Here is a 20,317-nt window from a genome sequence, read left to right on the forward strand (position 1 = left end):
AAATGAGTTGCTACTCCGTTATTGACAGATCAGCCGAAGAACAAATAAACAAAACTGATCTTAACTGTGCTGGATTTGTTGTGTTTTCTGCAACTTTTGCCGCAGATTCAACGGCAATGGCTGCAGATTTGGAACCACTCGAGCAGATCCCGCTCCTGGTGACGCCAAAGCAGGAAAATCCACTTCCGTGAATGCTGGTGGTGTTTTGCGACGATTTGGTTTATGCCCCGTCGTCGCTTGCTGCCGAATTTTTACAAACTCAGCTAGTTTCGGGCAGCTACGATTCTTGGTCGAATGGTCACTACCGCAATTGAAGCATTTGGCTTCGATGTTCTCGTTGATTGTGTTGCAAGCTTGAATTTTGTGCTCACCTTCGCAGAATTTTGAGTCCATCACCGCACAAGCGAATGGAAGCTCGTAAAGCACCAGATTTGATACATCCGGTCAGCCACTTTCGCACCGAATCCGATGATGATGGTTTCATAGAAATGGATGGCATCTTTTCCCGTCGTTCAAGTTCTTTCTTCTCGCTCACGTCCACAGGGAGGGAGGGCGAACTAGTTTCCAGACGATTTTTGAGCATTTTTTTTGTTCTAGTGCCTGGCTTTGCAGGCAACGGCATTTTTTAACTTTTTAAATATACCGATCCTGCTGGTGAGGACCGCCTTCTTGCTGCCTTGCGGCATTTTTTGCACTTTTTAGCACTTTTCAGGGGCTAATTCGAGGCACAACCTCACTGGTTGGTGGTCCCCAAGGGAATTGGAAGATTTCCCTATGTTGGGCCTACAAAGCAAAGTTTCACTTGTTCCGGCAATTTTTCAGTTTTAATCAAAAACATGCTAGTTGCGACTGGCTAATCTCATGCACTTGGCAGACCATGGACAAATAATATCTGAAGATAAAAAAAAATACAAATCGCGAAGTTTTAAATCTTAACCTGTTGCCCTTTTTAGTTTGTCTCGCTAGATTGCTGTTCCGGAATAGTGCAATGTGGGTAGGGACTACCTATTTCTCTTTTTTTTCTTCAAGAAATCAACCGAAAATATTTGATTTTACCTTCCAAATGTTACTTTTATTCTCAAATCCAAAAACACTTACAAAAAATGCCTCTCTTACTCACTAGGTGATATTAATATGACACATGTTACAGTTTAATGGAGACGACGGCGCTCAACACACACTCGCACTCTGCTCAAAACATACGTCCGTCCGCCCGCGCATGAAAATTTAATGGGTTCTTCTTGATAAATGCTCGTTTTGAATGGGAAAATAATTAAGGTACCGTTTACAGGAGAAGTGTAAATAAATAGCTTGCACTAACTTACAGAACTAGCGTTAAGTTACGAAAAGTACGTTAAATTGCACGAGTAAAGGTCGATTCATCCGGATTACATGTTCTGCAGCAGCTCCTCGGTGTCCTTGTTGTAAACGTCGGCGGAAGATTCGCCAGCTGCCTCGTTTCTAGTCGCCGTTGCAGAGCTTCTCGGAGTCGTTGTCGCCGTGGTCGCCATCAACTGCTGCAGTTTGGTCCGCTTGGGCAGCTGATGCTCCAGCTCCTGGTCCTGGTCGTGCAGTGGGCTGTCGAAAGCGTCCGAATCGCTAAACTCGATACGACCGACGGAGTCCGATCCGTCCTGACCCGCGGAGGTCGGAGCTGCTGCGGTCGGCGCCGGACCGGCGATGATACTGTCGTCTTGGTCATCGCCCTCGTCATCCGCTAGTTGCTTCTTCATCATGTTGATGACCTCTTTCTTCTCATTCAGGATGCTGATGCACTTGGTGATGAGTTCAATCTCGTACAAGCGGTTGTCCTCCTCTTGCTGGCGCTGGAACTCCAGCAGTTCTTCGTGCTCCTCTTTTAGCTCGAGCAAGATTTGATTGCGCTGCTGAACGACGTTTCGAAGATGGCTCTGGACGTTGATGGAATTCTGCAGGACGTCCGACAGCAGACACGGCGATCGCAGTAGGATCACCGATCCGAACGTGACCGTCAGTGGGCCGCCCATCTTACGCCAGACAAAGTTGTTGTCTTCCACTGAGTAGCTGAACCCGGGAGCGCCTCCGTCCGTGCACAGCGCAATCCGCGTTTCGGCCAGGAACTCCTCCCGAGTTCGCTCGAGCCGTATCGCCGTCTGCTGCAGAACTTCATGGTCGATCTCACTGAGAAAGCTCAACGGAGTGTTGTAGATCGGACTGAACACGATAATCTTCAGCAGAATCTTCCGCTCACCCCAGCTGCTCTCGACCAGGGCGTAGTGATTCCAGGCGCTGTCCCCCGTGGCAGCCGTAATCGGCAACTTGTTCAAGTAGATTTTATCGTAGTCCACTTCCATATCGCTTCGATCTGCAAGAAATGACTATTTTTACAATGTATCACTCAAAACTTCCCTACACACTCTTCAGAAACTCGTTTCTGAACACACTCTCTTCGCAAATATTTGTTATACCTTGTGCGTATGCGTACTCTGTCCCTCGGATGGATTATATCTCTGGGCAGAAGATGCCCCTTTTTCCAGTTTTTCCCTGCAGTCCCTGCAGCGGCAGCCTCCTCGTGTCGGATCTAGTTCCGCGATTGATTGCTAGAACGAGACACCGACTTCTGCTGCTGTTGCACTCACTCTCTGTTTGAAGAAGGTATTTGTCGCGGGATCCACCGAAACCGAGCAGACAAGTGAATTCCGGAATGACACCTCTATTTCGAGTCCAAAGTTGTTGCACTTTCCGACTGTGCTGAAACGCGTTGCTGTTGTATCAATGGAAAATACATAGATGTAGAGAAGAGGGATGGAGAGCGACTACTGCGAGCAGTTCCCGTACAAATACCATCACCGTTGGCCACACTTTTAATATCAATGTGTTGCTTCCAGCATCCGTATAGGTCGGGACTAGTATGTCATGAATTTGGTTCACTTCGATGTTTGATTAGAGTGGTGGTATTTGTGAAGAGCGCTGTCTAGTAAGAGATTTGATTGAAAAATGTCAATAAGAAGTTTGTTTTTTAATAATTAAAATTATAAATTTATTTCAACAACTTTGTTGAAAAATGTATTCCGTTTATTTTTTTGTTTATTTTTCGTAAATAATTCAATCACCTACTAAAGGTTACGGCTTCCGTCTCACAAGCAGAAGCTTCACGTATCAAATTGGTCCCCATGAAATTTCGACTAAGAAATTGAACATAGGGTATCAACAAAAATTACTTGCATTAGGTGGGATTCGGTCCCGCAATTTTTGGATTATTAGACCAGACCGGAAGTGTTTTGACAATCTATGCGTGAATTGACCGTATATATATAGTGATAACCCTAGCGCAGCTATGATTTCGGAAGGATCCTGGAGAATGTTGGGGCGATTACTTCCAACCTTCTTCTTTTCTAAACGGTCAGGCCAACTGCTTAGAGTTAACAGCAAAGATGATTCGTTGAAGTGGACTGAGTTTGTGCACGAGCCAGTCGGAGGATATTGTATTTAGTTATTTTAAATGATATTATTGCACTGTTGCATAAAACAATTATTTTTCTTTTAAATTTGAACTTTTTCTGAGAATTATAAATCTATAAGCTCAAACTTCAATTTTTACAGTGCCTCAAAACCGAATCGAATTCGAGGTATCATCAGCATAGAACGCGCTCTCATCGTATTTGTGTGTCTTCTTTGTTTCTTTTTTCCCCCGTAACATGACTTTCACATAAATACAAAACGAAACACAACCATATCAGCTGGCGTACTCCGCACCAAAACAGACATCGCAGAACCAAAGCCAAGTGAAAAGCTGGACTGCAGACGACGGTTGTAGTGCTGCGACGAATAGTAATAATCAAAACAAAGGGTCTGCACCAGGACGAAGGTTGCACAATTTCGTCATAATTTGGCCATATTTGAGTTTGGTAGAAAGGAAAACGGTACCGTAAAGTGCTTCCCAACCCCGGATATCACGCGAAACAATAGCAATCCTTGTGTGACTTAATGCAGAAGTGGACTTCTTCACTGTTGAACCTTGCGTGACCTCCTCAAAGTCTTTTCAGACGCAAATTGTTTCCATTTCTTGTGAGCATACGCGTCTATCTCCGTTTGAGTTTGCTCCGTGGTGAGCTAATCCAGAGTCAGCTCAGCTCAGCTCCGAGAATCATCGTTCGCCAGTAATCGTCGCGGATTCGCGGACTCAACATCTGGTGGCAGAGCTGTACTCGGAATTGGTAAAAGAATCAAGATGAAAGTCCTAGTCTAGAGAAGACAAAAGCACTTGCAAGAAAGTTGCACACACATCGTAAATTTCACCCCAGAGCAAATATCCGAGCTACAACAATGGCATCAACCAGTAGCAACAACAGAAGCAGTACGGACGTGCCCTCGGATTACGCCCGGCTTAAGCTGCTGTGGCTGAATTTTCTCAACAGTGACGACGACAACGCCGGAAACGCTGCCTCCAAGGTAGGATCGCAAGCTACGCGCGTCTTGCGAGAAAGAGAGATAAGCGAGTTCAATCACTATTACAAAAATGACTAATTGGTTCTCAATCTCAAACAACAAACAAACAAATCGATTGCAGACCTCATGGTTGGAGCTATTTCTGTACGAGTTTGGAAAGCTCAACGCGGAGCAGACGGCGCAATTCCAACGGTCAAAGTAAGTACCATCGGCATACATGATCATCACTTACCAGATTATGATGAGTTATGGACGACGACAGGTTCTTATCATTGGAATGACTATGAAACTTTAGAATAGAGCAGCAGTAGCTAATCGTCACAAAATGATTTCACATTGTACAACTTATCGGTAGAATATATGTGCACAAGGCGATTTGAGCTATGCTTGCTCATCTGTGACCTAAAAAAGATTAATCCAAATTGTGACATTTTGCAATTTTCTGCATGAAATCTATCCCAATCATCCCAATGCATTTTTGCGTTACGTAATTAAATAACGCTCCCTAACAACCAACCAAATTTAACTAAAATGAGGCTGCACAACTCTAATTTAATGTAAAAAGTAACGAAAAAATGTTTTGTTTTCTCAGTGGCACCGAAACAGTCCTCTTTTTTCAACTCGCGATTCTCGAAAATTATTGATTCGATTTGTTATGATTCGGTTTTCTTCGCCGAATGTAGGGGAAATATACCCATTTTAAGCCTAATAAGCGTTCGTGTTTGAATGACGCTGGATAATCTGGAGTGTTCCTTGAAATTTACTAAAACCAAGTACACCAACGAGTAGAGCAACTTTTTGTGAACATTTCTGTTTATTTTCACTTTTACTAATAGTTATTCTATTCATTTTACGAGCATTTTAATATTTTCAAAATGTATTTTAATCAAACGAATGCATTTTTTTTACTTCCAGCGCTCTGCTTAGTGCTGCCAAAATTGATGAAATTTTAAGCGAACACTCACGAAAAGTAGCATTAATAGAGAAAATTTCCTGGCATCACTGGCTCACTCCAACAGGCGCTGCTGGTGGTATTGATGGCCACCCTTTTTTCTTTATTTGCCTTCGCTTCTCGCTCGGTTTTTTTCAGTCTTCGATTGGAATGGGTTGTCAAAATTGAAACGTCAAAAGACTTGGCGCGTTTGTTTTGTTTTTTTATGACGCTTGCTAATTATTTACATGTTTCGGAATTATTTTTCAAGTGAGTGACTAAAGAATGTGCAAAGAATGTGTTGCCGGTAGTTGGAGGCAATTTTATATCTTAAGCGCTTTGAAATCGTTAGCGCAAGTGAAAAGATATTGATGGCGACTTTCGTTAAGCAGTTAACCTCTCATCTTGCGTGTGGATGTGTGTGCCACCAAAATTATGATCAAAAGTGCATTAAATTTGAACTTTTTGGCCAGTAAATGGCATAAATTTGCGGGCTTAATCGAGGCGGTGCCGTTGCTGGTACGTTAGTATCCTAAATAATATTTTTGGAGCTTTAATCGAGCATCAAACTCTTCATATGACGAAGATAGGTGTTTGATTAGAAAGGGTATATTTCCCTTACCTGTTGTTTTTTGCAAGTGGAGGGAAAGTTTTGTTATGATTCGGTTTTCGTCGGCGAATTGTACATGGCGTCTTTTTCATGATGCTTTGTTTCGTCACAAAGTTCATGTAGTCTTTTATTGGACAGGTTGACAGGGCTATATAATCAGGCACTGCGGATGCCAGAGGTTTTGTTTATGTTACTTTATTTAAAATCATTGTTAAACAGACTTTAATGAAGTATTTTTTGCTAATTTTTGGTGAAGAGGTAGTTTATTAGGAGTATTTTCAGAATATACAATAACCCAGAAAGATTCAAAATGTGTATGATGCCTTTGAATTGTTAATTTTGATTTTTATTTTATTTTAAATGTAATCTTCTAAAAGGGCTTTTATATTCAGGTGAGACCGTCTTTTAATGTGAACAAAAAAAATGTAAAATTTTCAAAATTTGAAGAAATTTTTCTCATTTTTTTGAAACCAAGTCTAGATATTTAAAAGGTCTTGAACAACTTAAATTCAGTTAGTAAACTTATTTTCGGTAGAGTTTGCGTATGCACAGTGTTTTAGGGAAAGCAGCTGCGACTAATGTTTCTATCTCAATTTAATGGAAACAATAAAACAATTATGTTAGCATTGACCCTAAAAAGAAAATAACTCACAAAAACCTGACGCTATTGCAATTTTAAAAAGATGATTCCTTCACTATTATCATATTAAGTAAACTTCCAGAATTCACAAGAATCTCTACCGCATCCTACAAATCACGTCCAAACGTCCAGATTACGGATATCGTCCCTCGTACAACTAGAACTACTTTGTCGAAGTCAGCTCTTTATGTTATCACCCAACTACAAATATCATTCCCGAGTCGTCGTCTCGTCCCCAAAAAAATACCAAAAAGATCAACAACACTCACTGTGTGTTTGTTCCCCCAAAACTCCCTTCTCCACCATTTCTCGTCTTGCCGCAGCATCTCCGAGAACGTGTCGTCCGCCTTATCGCGCCAACTGTTGCAGTTTATTATCGAGATCTGCTCCCGTGGTGAATCCACCACAACGGATGGCGGCGAGACGGACCTTGGGGACCTGGAGCAGCAGCAGCAGCAGCAGGAGGAATCGTCGTCCTCTCTTTCGTCCACGTCCACCTACACGACGGCACGAAGTGTAATAACGACGACCGCTGATCGTAGCGATAACAGGCAGGTAAGCTGAAGCAGGTCGAGTCTCTGCTACGTGGCCCACATTCGCGAGCTTATCGTTGGGCTGGATACAAACTAACTGCGCGTTGGGAAACACTTTCTCTTGCTTTTTCTTCTTCTTCTGATTAGGGTCAGGAAGACTCCAACGAGGATCGCTACCAAGAATTGAGGGTGTTCTTGCTGGAAGGTATCGGTGGACGGATTTTGCGAGCGTTGGAACAGCTCGGGGGAAAGGTAGGGACCCTTTTTGTAGCTATTAGCTATCAATAACAAGTGATCGTTCCGCAGGACATTGCAAACGGTCGCGAGATCGCCGAGGTTTTGATCAGAATTCTGCCGACCCGCAAGTGGTGCACTCCCCAGTTAGCGGATCTCCAGTATCAACCTCAGTACAACGCGCAGCTGCTAAAGGTGTTCGAGATGCGAACTTTCAACAACGATTGGCGTAACGAAACGAGTCGCGCCTCGTTACACACGACGATCTGTGGTATGCAGACGTTGCTGGCGCCTCCGGAATCGTCCCCAGAACCTCAACCAACGAGTTTGACCGACTATCAAACCGAAGCGTTCAATGCGCATCTGCGTACGGCGTTGACTCAAGATCAGCTAACGCTTACAGTGCTCAACCTGCTCGAAAGTCTCGTCGTCAACGAAAACCTGCTCACAATCGACGATCGCTCAGCCACGATCAGCTGTCTACGGATGGCAATCGAGCGGCTTCGCCGTCTGGAACTGATCGAGGAAAGTCCCCGGAACAAGCTGATCTTACGACATAAACTGCTCGGTATTCTAATGATCAGCTTGAACAACCTGTTCTTCCTGGACAACCTGGAGAGCGACTTTATCGGGCTCAAGCAGGTCGCTGCACAGGTCATGCAACTACTCCACGGTGAACTTGAGGGTGCCAGCACCAATCCCATCAGCTGTGATTTCATCTACAACCTGACGTACACGATCGTGTCAACCGTGAATCAGTCGTTCCTGCACTACAACGAAACACTCGTCAGTGAGCAATTCTTCCTGGCAATCTTCCGCTTGCTGGAAAGCAACCTGGACATCATCAAGCATGTTTACGGCTTGCTGCAGGCTTCTTCCAGTGGAAGTCAACCCAAGTTAGTAGACATCTTGCTTAAAATGCTCCAGAACTTCATCACAACCTTATCGCCCAATCGAGTGGCCGTTCCAAACTCGAAGAAACCACGCGCTCGTCACAGAGTTCATCACTCTCGCCAAGATCCCCGCACGGCGTACGTTTGTGCGCTTGAAAACATCCTGCTGAACATATTCCCGATCGTGAAGCACACCGACCAGCGCACGCTCCTCCAATTCTTCACCATGCATCAAATCTGCTGCTGTAACGCCACCATCCAAACGCTGGAAGTTCTACTTCGCTTCAATCGCGATCACGACCTGGTACCGCGCGTTTGTCTCAACTTTGCCAACCGCAACGTGATCCACGCCATCTTCAGCCGCTCGAACTGTGACAGCTGCGAAGCCGAACGCTTCAACGACCGGTTCTACGATCGATTCGCTCAAATTCATCGCGACGTGTTTGACACGTACGGGCGGCTGGAGAACCGGCCGCGAATGCCGACACTGCTGCGGTATCTTCAGGACGGAGTCCGGGTCGTTCCGTACCGACTGGGACGGTTCGTGCTGTTTGAGTTGGTACTGCCGCAACTGTGCAAGGAAAAGGCCGATTTCAAGGAACTCGTGCTGGATGAAACGACGAAGGAGATCACCAACAGCTGTCTGATGATCGTGGCACGCTGTTTGAGGGATGCAAATCTGTTTGAGGCGTTTTTCAGCGATGAGAATCGGGCCATGATCCGGGAGCTGTCGCTACGGGCGGAGTTTGTCTACCAAGCTGGGGTTGTGTTAAGGATTGGAGTTGAGAACGCTCATCAATTACCGAATATTGAAGGTCCGCTGGGAACAATTTTGCTGGACGGTTTGGAGGACCTTTCCAACTATCTTGGGCTGTTGTTCGGGATTCTTCGTACAAGTGACGTCAACATCGATCTTCATTCGATACCTCCGAAAGATCAAGATATCTGGTACAAGATCGACTCTACCGCCAACGTGCTTCAGGTCTATGTCGAGCACTGGAAAATCGTCCGACATCTACTACAAGTCAACGAACGATTCTACGCAGCCTTCCTGCAGCGATTCACCCACGTTGAATGTTTTCTTCCGCTCGTCTACGACCTGTTCAGCCTGCTCATTCACCACGATCAAGCAAAACGGTCGGTCCCGCTGCCAAAACTAGCTGACCTTACCGCCGACCTGGTCGATCCGGAGCGTCGCAGCATCCTGAACATCTTCCACTACAACGACCAAATCTTCGATCATCAACTTCCCAGCGCCGAGGAGTTCTTTAAGTCCACGTCCGATCACTCGGGCAGCGTCGAGGACGAAGACTACTCGTTTTTGCGCGAACTCGCCCTCAAATATCCGGACGTGACCGCCCATGAAACCGCCGACGGTAACGGCCGGCTCGAGAAAAGCTGGTCGCTGCTGGAAATGTTCAACATCAAGCATCTACTGGCGGATCTCGTGGACGAGTACTTTCCCGGAACGGCTATCAGAAGGGCACGCATTCGGCGCGGCGACCTGCCGGATCAGGTACAGCAACTGCTGTCCACCGGAGGGTTCATCCGCAAGCGGTTGGCCACGCTGGTGGAGCTGATTCTCAGCACTTTCCAGATGCTCGTCGATAAGAACGACCAGTTGGGTAAGTTGGAAAATGGGGAGAGCGGGTGTAATCCGATACGGTTTCGTTTCTTCGCGCGGAGATAATTCGTGCTTAGGGTGGTTCCTTGGCTATTGAGTCATGCTTGTAATCTACAACCGAGAGTAACCACTCCACAGCACGTGAATGAAATCGAATCTACCCACCTAGTTTCATGAAGCACGAAGCCGTACAAAAGATCAGGGCCACGACAAGAAGAAGGGGAAACAAACATTCATTTTCCACACTTCTCTGCATGTGCACCAAGTCAGTTCGGCTTGTAATCTTGAGAAGTAATCAGTCGCCTTAACAACACACTCTAATCGATTTCTCACGCAGGTGACGCCATGCAGTCGGCGTTGGTTGAGCTGAAGAAGCTCCTGCTAAGCGGAGCCTTCGAGAACTGGGAATCGCCGGAAAGTTCACGGAACGTGATGAACGCGCTGCAATCGCTGCTGAAGATTGCCGAAGTACGCAGCGAAAGTGCCGGATTTGAAGTGGTGGACCAGGCTGAACAGAACGAGTACTACTTTCCGGTCCAGTGCTTTTCGCTGGGTAGTCGCAAGAAGTCGCTTAGCGCCGAGGACGACCTTAGCTCGACGGACGAGAGTTACACGACGGCGTTGGATGATGGGTACGAGGGCGATGTGGAGAACGATCATCTGGTGCCGAGGGGGAGAAAGGGTAGTGGAGTGGGCCGTGAACAGTCGCTACGCATAAACCGTAACATCTGTGCGATCGTGGTTGAGATATTGATCGAGCTGTCGAAGAAATGTGCCAATAACCCGGCGAGTTGGTCATCACTACTTTCCCAGACCGTGCTGAAGCTCAACGGGATCAAGGAGTACCTTGGAGGTTCACTGTATTTGATAACCGGGTTTAGTCCGATTCTGGAGAAGAGCGATGTCGAATTGAAAGAGTTGCAGACAGCGGTTCTCGAGCTAATCACTGACCTCGATAGTCCGGAAGTGTTGTCCAAGTTTTTGCAACTGCTAAGTCTAGAAGATCCTCCCGTCCAACTGATCCTCACCAAGCTGACCAACCTAATCGATGCCAACTACAAGCTGGAATGCTACACTGAACTAAACTTTCCAGATGCCAACGACGACGGGTCACGGATATCGACCTGTGACGTGCTCCTATCGAAAAAGATCAACTATTTGCGCGAACATCACCGCTTCTTCAACATCCGAACACCGTTCACCTGTGCAGCACGAGTCATCCCGTTGAACTGCGCCGATTTCTCCCCTTGGAACAACGAAGGATTCACTGCGTCGGTTTGGTTCCGTCTAAGTACCGACCAGCAGGACAGCAACCGTGTCACGATGACCCACCTGATATCCGTGGGCAGTGAGAAGCAGATCGTGTCCGTGTTTATCAACCGTCAACGTCAGTTTACCGTGCGATTTAACAAACCCGACCGTATCATTACCAGCGCGCACACCAAGCAATACCTGGCGAATGCCGCCGGACTTACGTGCTGTGATGACTGCTCGAAAGAGTTATCCCACCTGTGGAACTATAAGAACTTTCTTCGATCGATGGAACCGATCACGCAACCATTTCGGGTAGATTCTCCCGGAGCGCAGTGTGTTTACTGCTACAAGTTGTTGCCAGCGGGTAGAGATGTAGCAACCACAAGTCTCTCCAACGACTACTTTTACGATCTTCACTCGGAGCAGTACACCATCAAGGATCTTCAACTAATGGAGAACCGATGGACCATGCTGGCACTCTCGGTACGCCAACTCGACAATACGATCACTATCGAACTCACGCTGGACGGCGTCCAGCAGCAGTCCCTCTCAGTGGGCGATGCCTGTATGATTCACATCGATACCTCCCTGCCGGTAATTGCTATCGGACATCGCACCGGTACCGAAGACGATTGTCCGTTGAACTACTCACTTTCGAATGTGCAGCTATTTCGACGGTGCTGGACCGATTTGACCATGCTGGCCAATTTGTACGCACTTGGGCCCAACTGGATCCATTTGGCTGGAGCGCTGAGCGGTGAGATTATACCCAACTACGGAAGCCTAAACCTGTCTAAGCTAACGCTGGAAGACCTTCAACCGAAGAATACGTTTCAACTGCTTCAACAAACACACGTCGGATATTACGCTGCACACAAACCGGACCTGTTTATTGCTATCAAGCCCGACTACGGCAAGATTGTGCTGGGAATGTTGAACTTTTCACCCCGGTTGAAGCCCGTTGAGAACCTTTCGCTGCAGCGATCGATTCAGCTTTCCGGAGGAATATCTGCCATCTTGTTCGCCTTCGCTCGAATCGTAGAGCTGTCCTCATCGGCGAAAGTTCACGCCAGTTCGCTGAGTTTGCTGCTGAGAATCGCCCACGATAATCACGACTTTTACAACGAGTTTGTTCAGCGCGATCTACTCGAGCTAGTGGGAATTGTGCTAAAGAACAAAAAATGTCACAAGGAAATCTGCGTACTCGCAGCACTACTGGAAGTCGCCTTCGATCAGCCAATCTTTGTTAAGCGAGTCGATACGTACTGCGTGGCGACCAACTCGATGGCGCGAGTTCGCTATCCGGAAATTATCATATTTTTCTTTGAGAACTTCCAGATGTGGATAGATCGATCGGAAGAAGTCCTGAATTTGGTATTTGACGTCTTGATCACCTGCACTAGGGAAAAACATCCCGGCATGGATTTCAACTGCAAGCGCCTTGCCACAGCCGGACTCGTCCCGACGTTGATCGACTTTTGTCGCATGAACTTTGTGATTCCTCCGAAGACAGTAAAAATCTCAAAGTCAGCCGCCGATTCGTTGGTTACGCTCATCACAATCCTTTCGAACACACCTCCAAACGTTAGCCTGCTGAAAGAGATAATCGAGCTGCTGCTGCTAATGCATAAACCAACCGACAGCTACGTTACCCACGACCGGCAAAAGTTCTACTTCAACATCAATCCGCAGCTACCGAGCCGTCCGTCATCCAAAACAAGCGAACAAAGAACCACACCCCGGCTAAACCTCCGCGAACGTCGCCTCAGGTACTCCCAACTCCGTAAAGCGATCCCGTTGGCACTTTCCAATTCGCACGAAACCTCGTTCGAATCGACGACCAGCTTCATCGAGCTGAGCCGGCTGGGAAGCTCGTCCAAAACACCTCCCGATTCGGGCGAATCTTCAACACCCAGTACTCCGCAGCGCAGCGCCGCAACGCTGGACAACTCTGCCAACTACGAGCGGCTGAACCAGGCGATGGGCAATCTGGACATTCGCCGCAGAAGCCTCAAGGCGGACAAGCACAAGATTCGTCGCTTACAGAGTCCAGGATCAAAGGGCTGCTCAACGCCCAGGGAACGTGTCAGCTCGCCGAGAATTTGCGAACGCAAGGAACTGCAGCGGTCGACGCAGTCCCTGCCGACCAAGTTTAGTGAGTATTCGTCTGTGATAGTTAATGAATCATGTATTAAAATCTTTCCACATCTTTTTACAGAGTTCTTCGAGCAAAACTACTTCGGTACTGGGAACGACTTCATCCAGGAGAGCTTCCTGCGGGCACTGTGCGACTTTCTGTTGATCCTACCGGACCAAGACGCCAAGCAGTTCTTCCACGTGGACAACCAGATAATCGAGACGCTATTGATTCTGGCGAACAACTCCAACATCCGGATCCGGACCATGGTCATCAACCTGATTGCCGTTATCAGCGATCGCGTACTGCACGGCAGTTCGACGGGCGTCCTGAGCTACACCGACGAACAGTACAAGATCTGCTGGCACCATCTGGGCAATCAGATAAGCTCGCACAGCGTCAACGTCGACCTGCTCAACGCTAGCTTCCGATGGATCACCAAGAGTGGTTCGGTACTTACGCTCGAAACGCTCATCCTCGACCATCACTTCACGGTAGTTCAGGAGAGTGGGCTGAATATCCTGTTGGCAATCCTCCCGCAGTCCAGCGCAGAGTCCCGACTGTTCCAGCTGATTTTGAAGGTGATGGATTACGTGTGCGTGAAGCAACCACGAGCGGCCCAGTACATGCTGGAAAACGGGTTGATTTGGACGATCGTAAAGACCGCAGTCAAGATGCACGAAAAGGACGACGATGAGCTGGCGAGCAACTTCGACAGTTATCTTGACTTTGTGACCGGTTTGGCACATCGAGCCGTCGTATCGGCCAACTTTGTCAATGTGAGTTAAAAGTGTTTAACGATTTTGCAGTTTAGGAATAATGAATTACATATTTCACAGCCATTCTGGGACTTGATCAATGGACTAACCCTGGCAGAACGGAACAAGAATCCGAAGGTTACGTGCGGAGTTCGTAACGTGCACGCGCTTCTGTACCGTAACCTGTTGCAGTTCTTTGTGTACCGCCCGACGGAGTCGATCATCGGTCATAAAAACAACTGTAAGTAACTAGATGAGATCATAGCGATTGTAATTCCGAACCAACACTCAATTTCAGCATTCACCGTGGATCTTCCGGGTAGCTCGATACCGCGTTCCGAGGTCCGCATCCGCTTCAACCAGGTGCACGACAAAGCGGTGCAGTTCATTACGAACAGTGACGCGCATCACACGGTGTCCGACGCGGAGATTCTGCTGATCAAGACACTGATGAGCAGAACGTTGAACGGGAACCCACGGGGAGGAAATATCATCATCTGGTGTTTGCTGCCGAAGCGACCGCTCAGCTTGAAGCTGTACACGTTGCGGCAGCTGGGGCAGTACATCGACGGGGGAAGTAAGCTGTCGATGGTTTGCGATGTGACAATGCTGAAGGTCTTCAGTGAAAGCATTGTATTGGTAAACCAGAAGGAGTTGTCCGAAGACGATCGAGTGTTTGTGCAAAGCTTTTGTCAAGCGATCGAGGGGCCTCAAACTGGGGCCTGGACGCTTACGCAAACGATCGATAAGTTCGACTATCTGAGGACGGTACATCTGAACGATCAAGAGCAAAGTATTTTGAAGTCGATCAACAAGCAGGAGAAGTTAATTCACACGTGCACGATCGCGGCGATGGAGATAACGCGGAACATCGTGGAGAAGCAGAACAAACTGAGGAAAGAGTTGATTATACAGCTGAAAAAAGACAGCGACTTCAAGTTCTTCAACCAGTGGCGTCAGATCATCGATCAGATGACGCACGAAGATGCGCCGTGGTATAATGCGAAGCTGTATCCGAACTCGTGGGAACTGGACGATACCTTTGGACCAGGGATGGTTCAGACGCGAATGCGACGATGCCATCAGACGATCGAGCAACGCTTCCTGCAGAAGGACTTCCAGTTTGGAGACGGAACAGTCCCGCAGCAGCTGTTGGATTACCTGATGCCGAAGAATCGCAGCCAGGAGTTTTCCATGGAGAACCAGCTGCTGTACACGTCGATTGTGAAGCAGATTTCACCCAAGCAGGAACTGGACAGTGAGTGTATTCTGACCAGTACAGAGCTGGTGCTGAGCCCCAACACGGGTGACCTGGAGATTTACGACCTGTGCAGCATATCTAAGATCTGGACGAAGCGATACCAGCATCAGGAAACGGCAGTTGAGATTTTCTTGCGCAGTGGAAGGTCACTATTTTTGGTGTTTGATCGCATGTTGGAGCGAGAGGTATTCGCCGGATTCTTCCAGGATCTGGTTCAGCGGGAGGGACGCCAAGAGTTGGAAGCTCAAACACAGCTGTGGAAGGAAGGTTTCCTCAGCAACTGGGAGTATCTGATGCATTTGAATCAGATATCCGGACGGAGTTACCACGATCTGATGCAGTATCCGGTGTTTCCCTGGATATTGGCGGACTACGAAAGCAGCATGTTGGACCTTTTGCTGGAGAGGAGCTTCCGTAATCTGGAAAAGCCAATTGCCGTGCAGTTTAAGGATCTGGAGAAGCATTACATCAACAACTACAATTATCTGAAGCAGTCGGAGAATGATTCGACGGCCAATCGGAAGATTCATCCGTACCATTACAGCTCGCACTACTCCAACTCTGGCACGGTGCTGCATTTCTTGGTACGGATGCTACCATTTACGTCGTTGTTTCTGCAGTACCAGGACAACAGCTTCGACATCCCGGACAGGACGTTCCACTCGCTGGGTACCACGTGGAAGCTGGCAAGTCGTGACTCTCCGACTGACGTCAAGGAGCTGATTCCGGAGTTTTACTCTTGTCCGGAGTTCCTGGAGAATCTTGAAGGGTTCGATTTTGGCAATCGCCAGTCCGGCGAACCTGTCAACCACGTTGAGCTGCCACAGTGGAGTCATCAATCGGCTCGACTGTTTGTGCTGATCCATCGACAAGCGCTGGAGTCGGACCACGTTCGCCGCCGGATATGTCACTGGATCGATCTGACCTTTGGGTATAAACAGGTTGGTCCGGCGGCGGTCGAAGCGATCAACGTGTTTCATCCCGCGACATATGCTTCCTTTAATGCGTCCGACATTGACGATCCCGTTGAGAAGCTGGCGCTGGAAACGATGATCAAGACATACGGGCAGATGCCACGCCAGTTGTTTGACAGTCCGCATCCGCAGCCGAATTTGGTTGCTCCGCTGGGAGCGAATCCGCCGGAGGTGATCGACAGTGTCACTGGGTTAAAGTGGGGACTGTACAGCGGCACTCCGGTGCTTCCAAACCCGAAGATCGTGGATATCAAGACGGTGGTGGGTAGCTTGGCGACGCTGGTTCAGCTGGATGGTAACCGGATTGTGGGGATACCGGAGCGAACGAACATCTTCCGAGGACCACAATCCAGAGGGTATTACTTTATCGACTGGGGCAAGGTGGACAACGTGGTGAGGTTCAGGTCGATCCACGAGAGTGACGCCCGATCGTCCGAGTTGGTGTACAACACGAACGTGGATCCGATAACGGCTTGCGGTAGTGATCCAAACTGTGCGGACATTTGGTTCGGCCATCGATCGGGACGGATCGCTGTGTTTCAGCAGAAGCAGGTTCGAAAGGTGTCGTTCTTTAACCATAATATCCAGCCGGCGGTAACGAGGACGCGATCGAGTTCGTTCCGTAAGTGGATCGGACGGAAAAGTGCCAATTGGAGAAAGAGGTTGGAGGGGGATGACGATGGAGAGGAAACGGTCGGACCTGTTCCGGTTAAGTGGAACTTCCCGGTTGTTTTGATCAAGCACAGGGCGGAGATTACAGCAATCGCGATTTCAACCGAGTTTAAGATTGTTGTCAGTGTGGGCATGGACGGAACGGCAGCGATTTGGGACTACAACACGCTGAGTTACGTGAGAGAGATTCCGAAACCGGTCAACGTAATCAACTCCAAGATCAGCTTGGTGTGTATCAGTCCAACTTTGGGAGATATCGTGACGGTGCACTCGAGTCAGGAGTCGTCACGGAGATCCGTGAGTCGGCCGTCCAACGAGACGTCCACGCTGGTGGACGACGAGAGCTTCGAGGTAACGGAGAACTACAACCTGGACTACGTGAACATTACGATGGCTTCGAGCCGCGATCAGCTGCGGCTGCACACGGTCAACGCCAAGTACGTGGAGCATACGTTTATGGAGAGCCCGGTTGTGGCCGTGTCCTATTCCGCGGTCAAGGAAGGCTGTGGAGTTAATTGTATCGCTGTGGGGCTGGAGAGTGGGGTTATTCGGCTGTTTAGCAGCTGGAATTTGGCGCTGGTGCGAGAGATCACCATGAATCCGTACGACGCCTTTGGGGTCAAGAGGTTGGTAGACGGCATTGAAGGAAGCTCTGCTTTTACTAACGCTCGTTCAACTTTCAGCCTAATCTTCTCGAAACATCAACACCTAGTCGTGCTAACAACAAGCAATGTGATCCAAACATGGAAATCCGAAGGTCTTCCCGGAATGTCACCGCAAATAGCTGAGCTACCGGTACGTCGTTCGTTTGGTTAAGTCAGCGAGCATCAGCTTAAAGCAAGAGCTTTTAACACCACGAATACATATTTAAGTAACTCAAGAGAGCTTTATCGTCCTGTTATTACATCTAATTAATGTTTTCTTTCCTTGTTAGCAGTCAAACAACGATAGTTATTGTATTTTTTTGTAGACTAACGAAAACAGACTTTTATTCTACCCCGATTTTTTTTTACAAGTTGAGAAAGCCAAGATCCTTAAAGCGAACGCCATGCTGAAGAAGAATCTTTATCAGGTCAATCGCTCGCAACGCACAACCCGAAACCATGTGGGGAAACTTCTGCGTCTTTCCTTCGTGATAGTTGAATGCAATCCTTTTGCTGATAAAGTCCGAGTAGTACGCAACATCTGCTACCTTGACGAAATCTTGCTCCTTTGGACTGTAGACTTGAACGTCCACGCGCATGGATTCAGCCGGAGCGAGTAAATATGCTGGAACTCTGACTAGTCGATAGCTCATTTGGAATTGACCGTAGAACCGTTTGTACAGCTCGATTGTTTCGTCGAATATCTCGATCGCTTCCGGCGCTTCACGCGTAGCGGTCATCGTCTGAACCGCACTGGTTTGTATCTTCTCGTAGAAGTACTGCTTACCGGGTGCAACTAGTCGCAGCGGAAGTGCCGTTGGGAATACGGACAACTTCGTCAGATATCCCAGGAAGCTCAGCATAGAACCTCCTCCACAGAGATGTAACAGATTGAGCTTATTTTCGATTTCGACCTCTTCGTTCACCAAATAGATTGAGTTGGGATCCTCGCGGGCCGCCTCCACCAGCACAGTACGCACAAAGTCCGGGTTGGAAAACAGAACATAACCAGCGTCCTGGAACAACTCAGCGCAGTTCATCGGAAGAAACAGGTCCATCAGGGCGGCGTCCTGCGTCATGTAGTAGCAGGTCGAGTCGTATTCTTCAACAAAATCCTCACCAACCGTCTCAACGTCATCCCGCTGAACAGTTCGCTCGAACAGAACTTCCCCACTCTCACCCTCCGGAGTCAGCTCGTGCAACTCGTTCGGAATTCCCAAGAACTGTCCTGCGACAAACGCATCCGCTATTGCGTACCCACTCTCCTTCAAATGTTTCAAATCGTCCCGCGCCATGGCGGCCTCTACCTTCAGCTGCTGAACCTCATCACCTTCTTTCAATTTCCCGATCTGGTTCCGCAACTCCAGCCGTCGACTCTCGATGTCCCGTTTGCGGAGTTCCACCGAACGGTACAGATTCCACTGGTTGACCAGGGCTTCAAAGTCCAGCTGGTAACGGCGCGCGCGTAGATTTCGACGGAGATCTTCCAGGTCAGCCAGTTTTGATTTGAAGTCCAGGTAAGGCACGAGTGGAGCGTACTGCTCCTTGGCTTTGTCCCCCGTGATGTACAGGGCGGAGGAGAATGTCCTCCGGAGCATGTGTTTAAGGAAAACTTGACGAAGTTTTAGCATTTTTGGTTTGAGTTTTTCAAATGCACATTCCGTGAACTAATTATCGGATTTGCAAACAATAAAACACTTTTTTTGAAATATTGCAAATTCTGCGAGGAACAAGAGGAACCGGTGAGAATGATTGTCAAAACTTGGTCTAAACACGTAAACACAAAACATTTGTTTACCAACAACACGTTGATGAGGTTATACTTAAAAAATGCTTAAATTTAACCTTCATTTAAATTAAATGAAAAAAGAAAATAAAATTATGTAAAACTCTCGTCTTTTGTAGGCTTTTATTTGATTTAAAAAAAAATCTTCTATTGTTCTCTGCAATAAATAAACTGATTGCAAAATGGTATAATAAGGGAACCCTGTATAGAGCCCTAAGACGAAGTTCTTCGTCGAAAATCCCGGAGTGGATGTTGCTGAGTCGCAACCGGGACACGACGTTCCTTACGCAGCACCATTGTTTCCGATTATTAGCCTCCCAACCACCCACTGACCTCATGACCGTTTCCGCAGTGTCCTGTTCCGGATTCCGCCAACCGGTTCCAGCACAATTCATTCACACTCACACTTCCGCGCCAAACGTTCACTCTCCACAGCATAAAGGCTAGTATGCAGATCGGAAGGAAAAGGGTCAAGAAACAGCTTTGCGAACAGGAGAACAAAGGAGAGGGAGCAATTTCTTGGGACTTTTCTTCACCCTCTCTGACTTGCTTGCGCTGCCGCTGCTGCCCATTTGATTTTTTTCTTGACCGGTTCCTTCCGAAGTGCGTATACCGCTTAATGTAAGGTATGCACTTCGGAAGAAACCGTAATGGGCATTCACATTGAGAGCAATGGCTCTCAAAAGTTTAGCGCCGAGCAGCAACTTTTATACACACTACTGAATGTTCGTTTTGATCGTGTGCGTAAGCATAATGTAAAATGTGATAACACTGGCAAAGTGGTAATAGTTTTTTGATGGATTATTTCAAACTTTAATCAATGGTAAACTAAAAGGTGTAGAACCCCCGAGGGTTGAGTGTACACTGAAAGCCCGACCATGGTAATTTTAAGAACATTTGCTAAAAATGCTGCTTATTAAAATAACTGTGACTTTTTG

The 20,317-nt window shown here is 47.6% G+C and overlaps 3 protein-coding genes across 4 annotated transcripts; 1 reads left to right on the plus strand and 2 right to left on the minus strand.

Annotated features, from left to right (window-relative positions):
* Positions 1–1,045: 1,045 nt before the first annotated feature.
* On the minus strand, positions 1,046–2,801 carry LOC6037401. Of its 2 annotated transcripts, none has more exons than XM_038248603.1 (2): positions 2,448–2,801; positions 1,046–2,357 (listed from the first exon to the last, which is right to left on the minus strand). In XM_038248603.1, exon 2 carries the CDS (start codon positions 2,331–2,333, stop codon positions 1,389–1,391), a length of 945 nt encoding a protein of 314 aa, XP_038104531.1. In that variant the 5' UTR covers positions 2,334–2,357; positions 2,448–2,801; the 3' UTR covers positions 1,046–1,388. The 2 variants fall into 2 exon arrangements, with proteins under 2 accessions (XP_038104531.1, XP_038104530.1); XM_038248602.1 differs by having other exon boundaries at positions 1,046–2,344; positions 2,448–2,800.
* A 915-nt stretch (positions 2,802–3,716) lies between these two features.
* LOC6037398 (lysosomal-trafficking regulator) lies at positions 3,717–17,945 on the plus strand. The gene is made up of 10 exons (XM_038248601.1): positions 3,717–4,431; positions 4,550–4,626; positions 6,933–7,164; positions 7,290–7,394; positions 7,449–9,894; positions 10,231–13,302; positions 13,366–14,063; positions 14,124–14,283; positions 14,341–17,575; positions 17,633–17,945. Exons 1-10 carry the CDS (start codon positions 4,306–4,308, stop codon positions 17,763–17,765), a joined length of 10,284 nt encoding a protein of 3,427 aa, XP_038104529.1. The 5' UTR covers positions 3,717–4,305; the 3' UTR covers positions 17,766–17,945.
* LOC6037399 (serine--tRNA synthetase-like protein Slimp) lies at positions 17,905–19,360 on the minus strand. The gene has a single exon (XM_001847266.2). It carries the CDS (start codon positions 19,222–19,224, stop codon positions 17,959–17,961), a length of 1,266 nt encoding a protein of 421 aa, XP_001847318.2. The 5' UTR covers positions 19,225–19,360; the 3' UTR covers positions 17,905–17,958.
* Between the last annotated feature and the right edge of the window lie 957 nt (positions 19,361–20,317).

This window comes from Culex quinquefasciatus, chromosome 1 (assembly GCF_015732765.1).
Source record: "Culex quinquefasciatus strain JHB chromosome 1, VPISU_Cqui_1.0_pri_paternal, whole genome shotgun sequence".
NCBI classification, from domain to species: Eukaryota; Metazoa; Arthropoda; class Insecta; order Diptera; family Culicidae; genus Culex; species Culex quinquefasciatus.

What these genes read in the sequence shown, in the direction of transcription:
- LOC6037401 (XM_038248603.1), bottom strand. Translation starts at nt 2,333, where the DNA reads ATGGAAGTGGACTACGATAAAATCTACTTGAACAAGTTGCCGATTACG.
- LOC6037399 (XM_001847266.2), bottom strand. Translation starts at nt 19,224, where the DNA reads ATGCTAAAACTTCGTCAAGTTTTCCTTAAACACATGCTCCGGAGGACA.
- LOC6037398 (XM_038248601.1), top strand. Translation starts at nt 4,306, where the DNA reads ATGGCATCAACCAGTAGCAACAACAGAAGCAGTACGGACGTGCCCTCG. An exon ending in GCGCAATTCCAACGGTCAAA is followed by an intron (nt 4,627 to 6,932) that starts GTAAGTACCATC and finishes GTCTTGCCGCAG; the next exon opens with CATCTCCGAGAACGTGTCGT. An exon ending in TGGAACAGCTCGGGGGAAAG is followed by an intron (nt 7,395 to 7,448) that starts GTAGGGACCCTT and finishes ATCGTTCCGCAG; the next exon opens with GACATTGCAAACGGTCGCGA.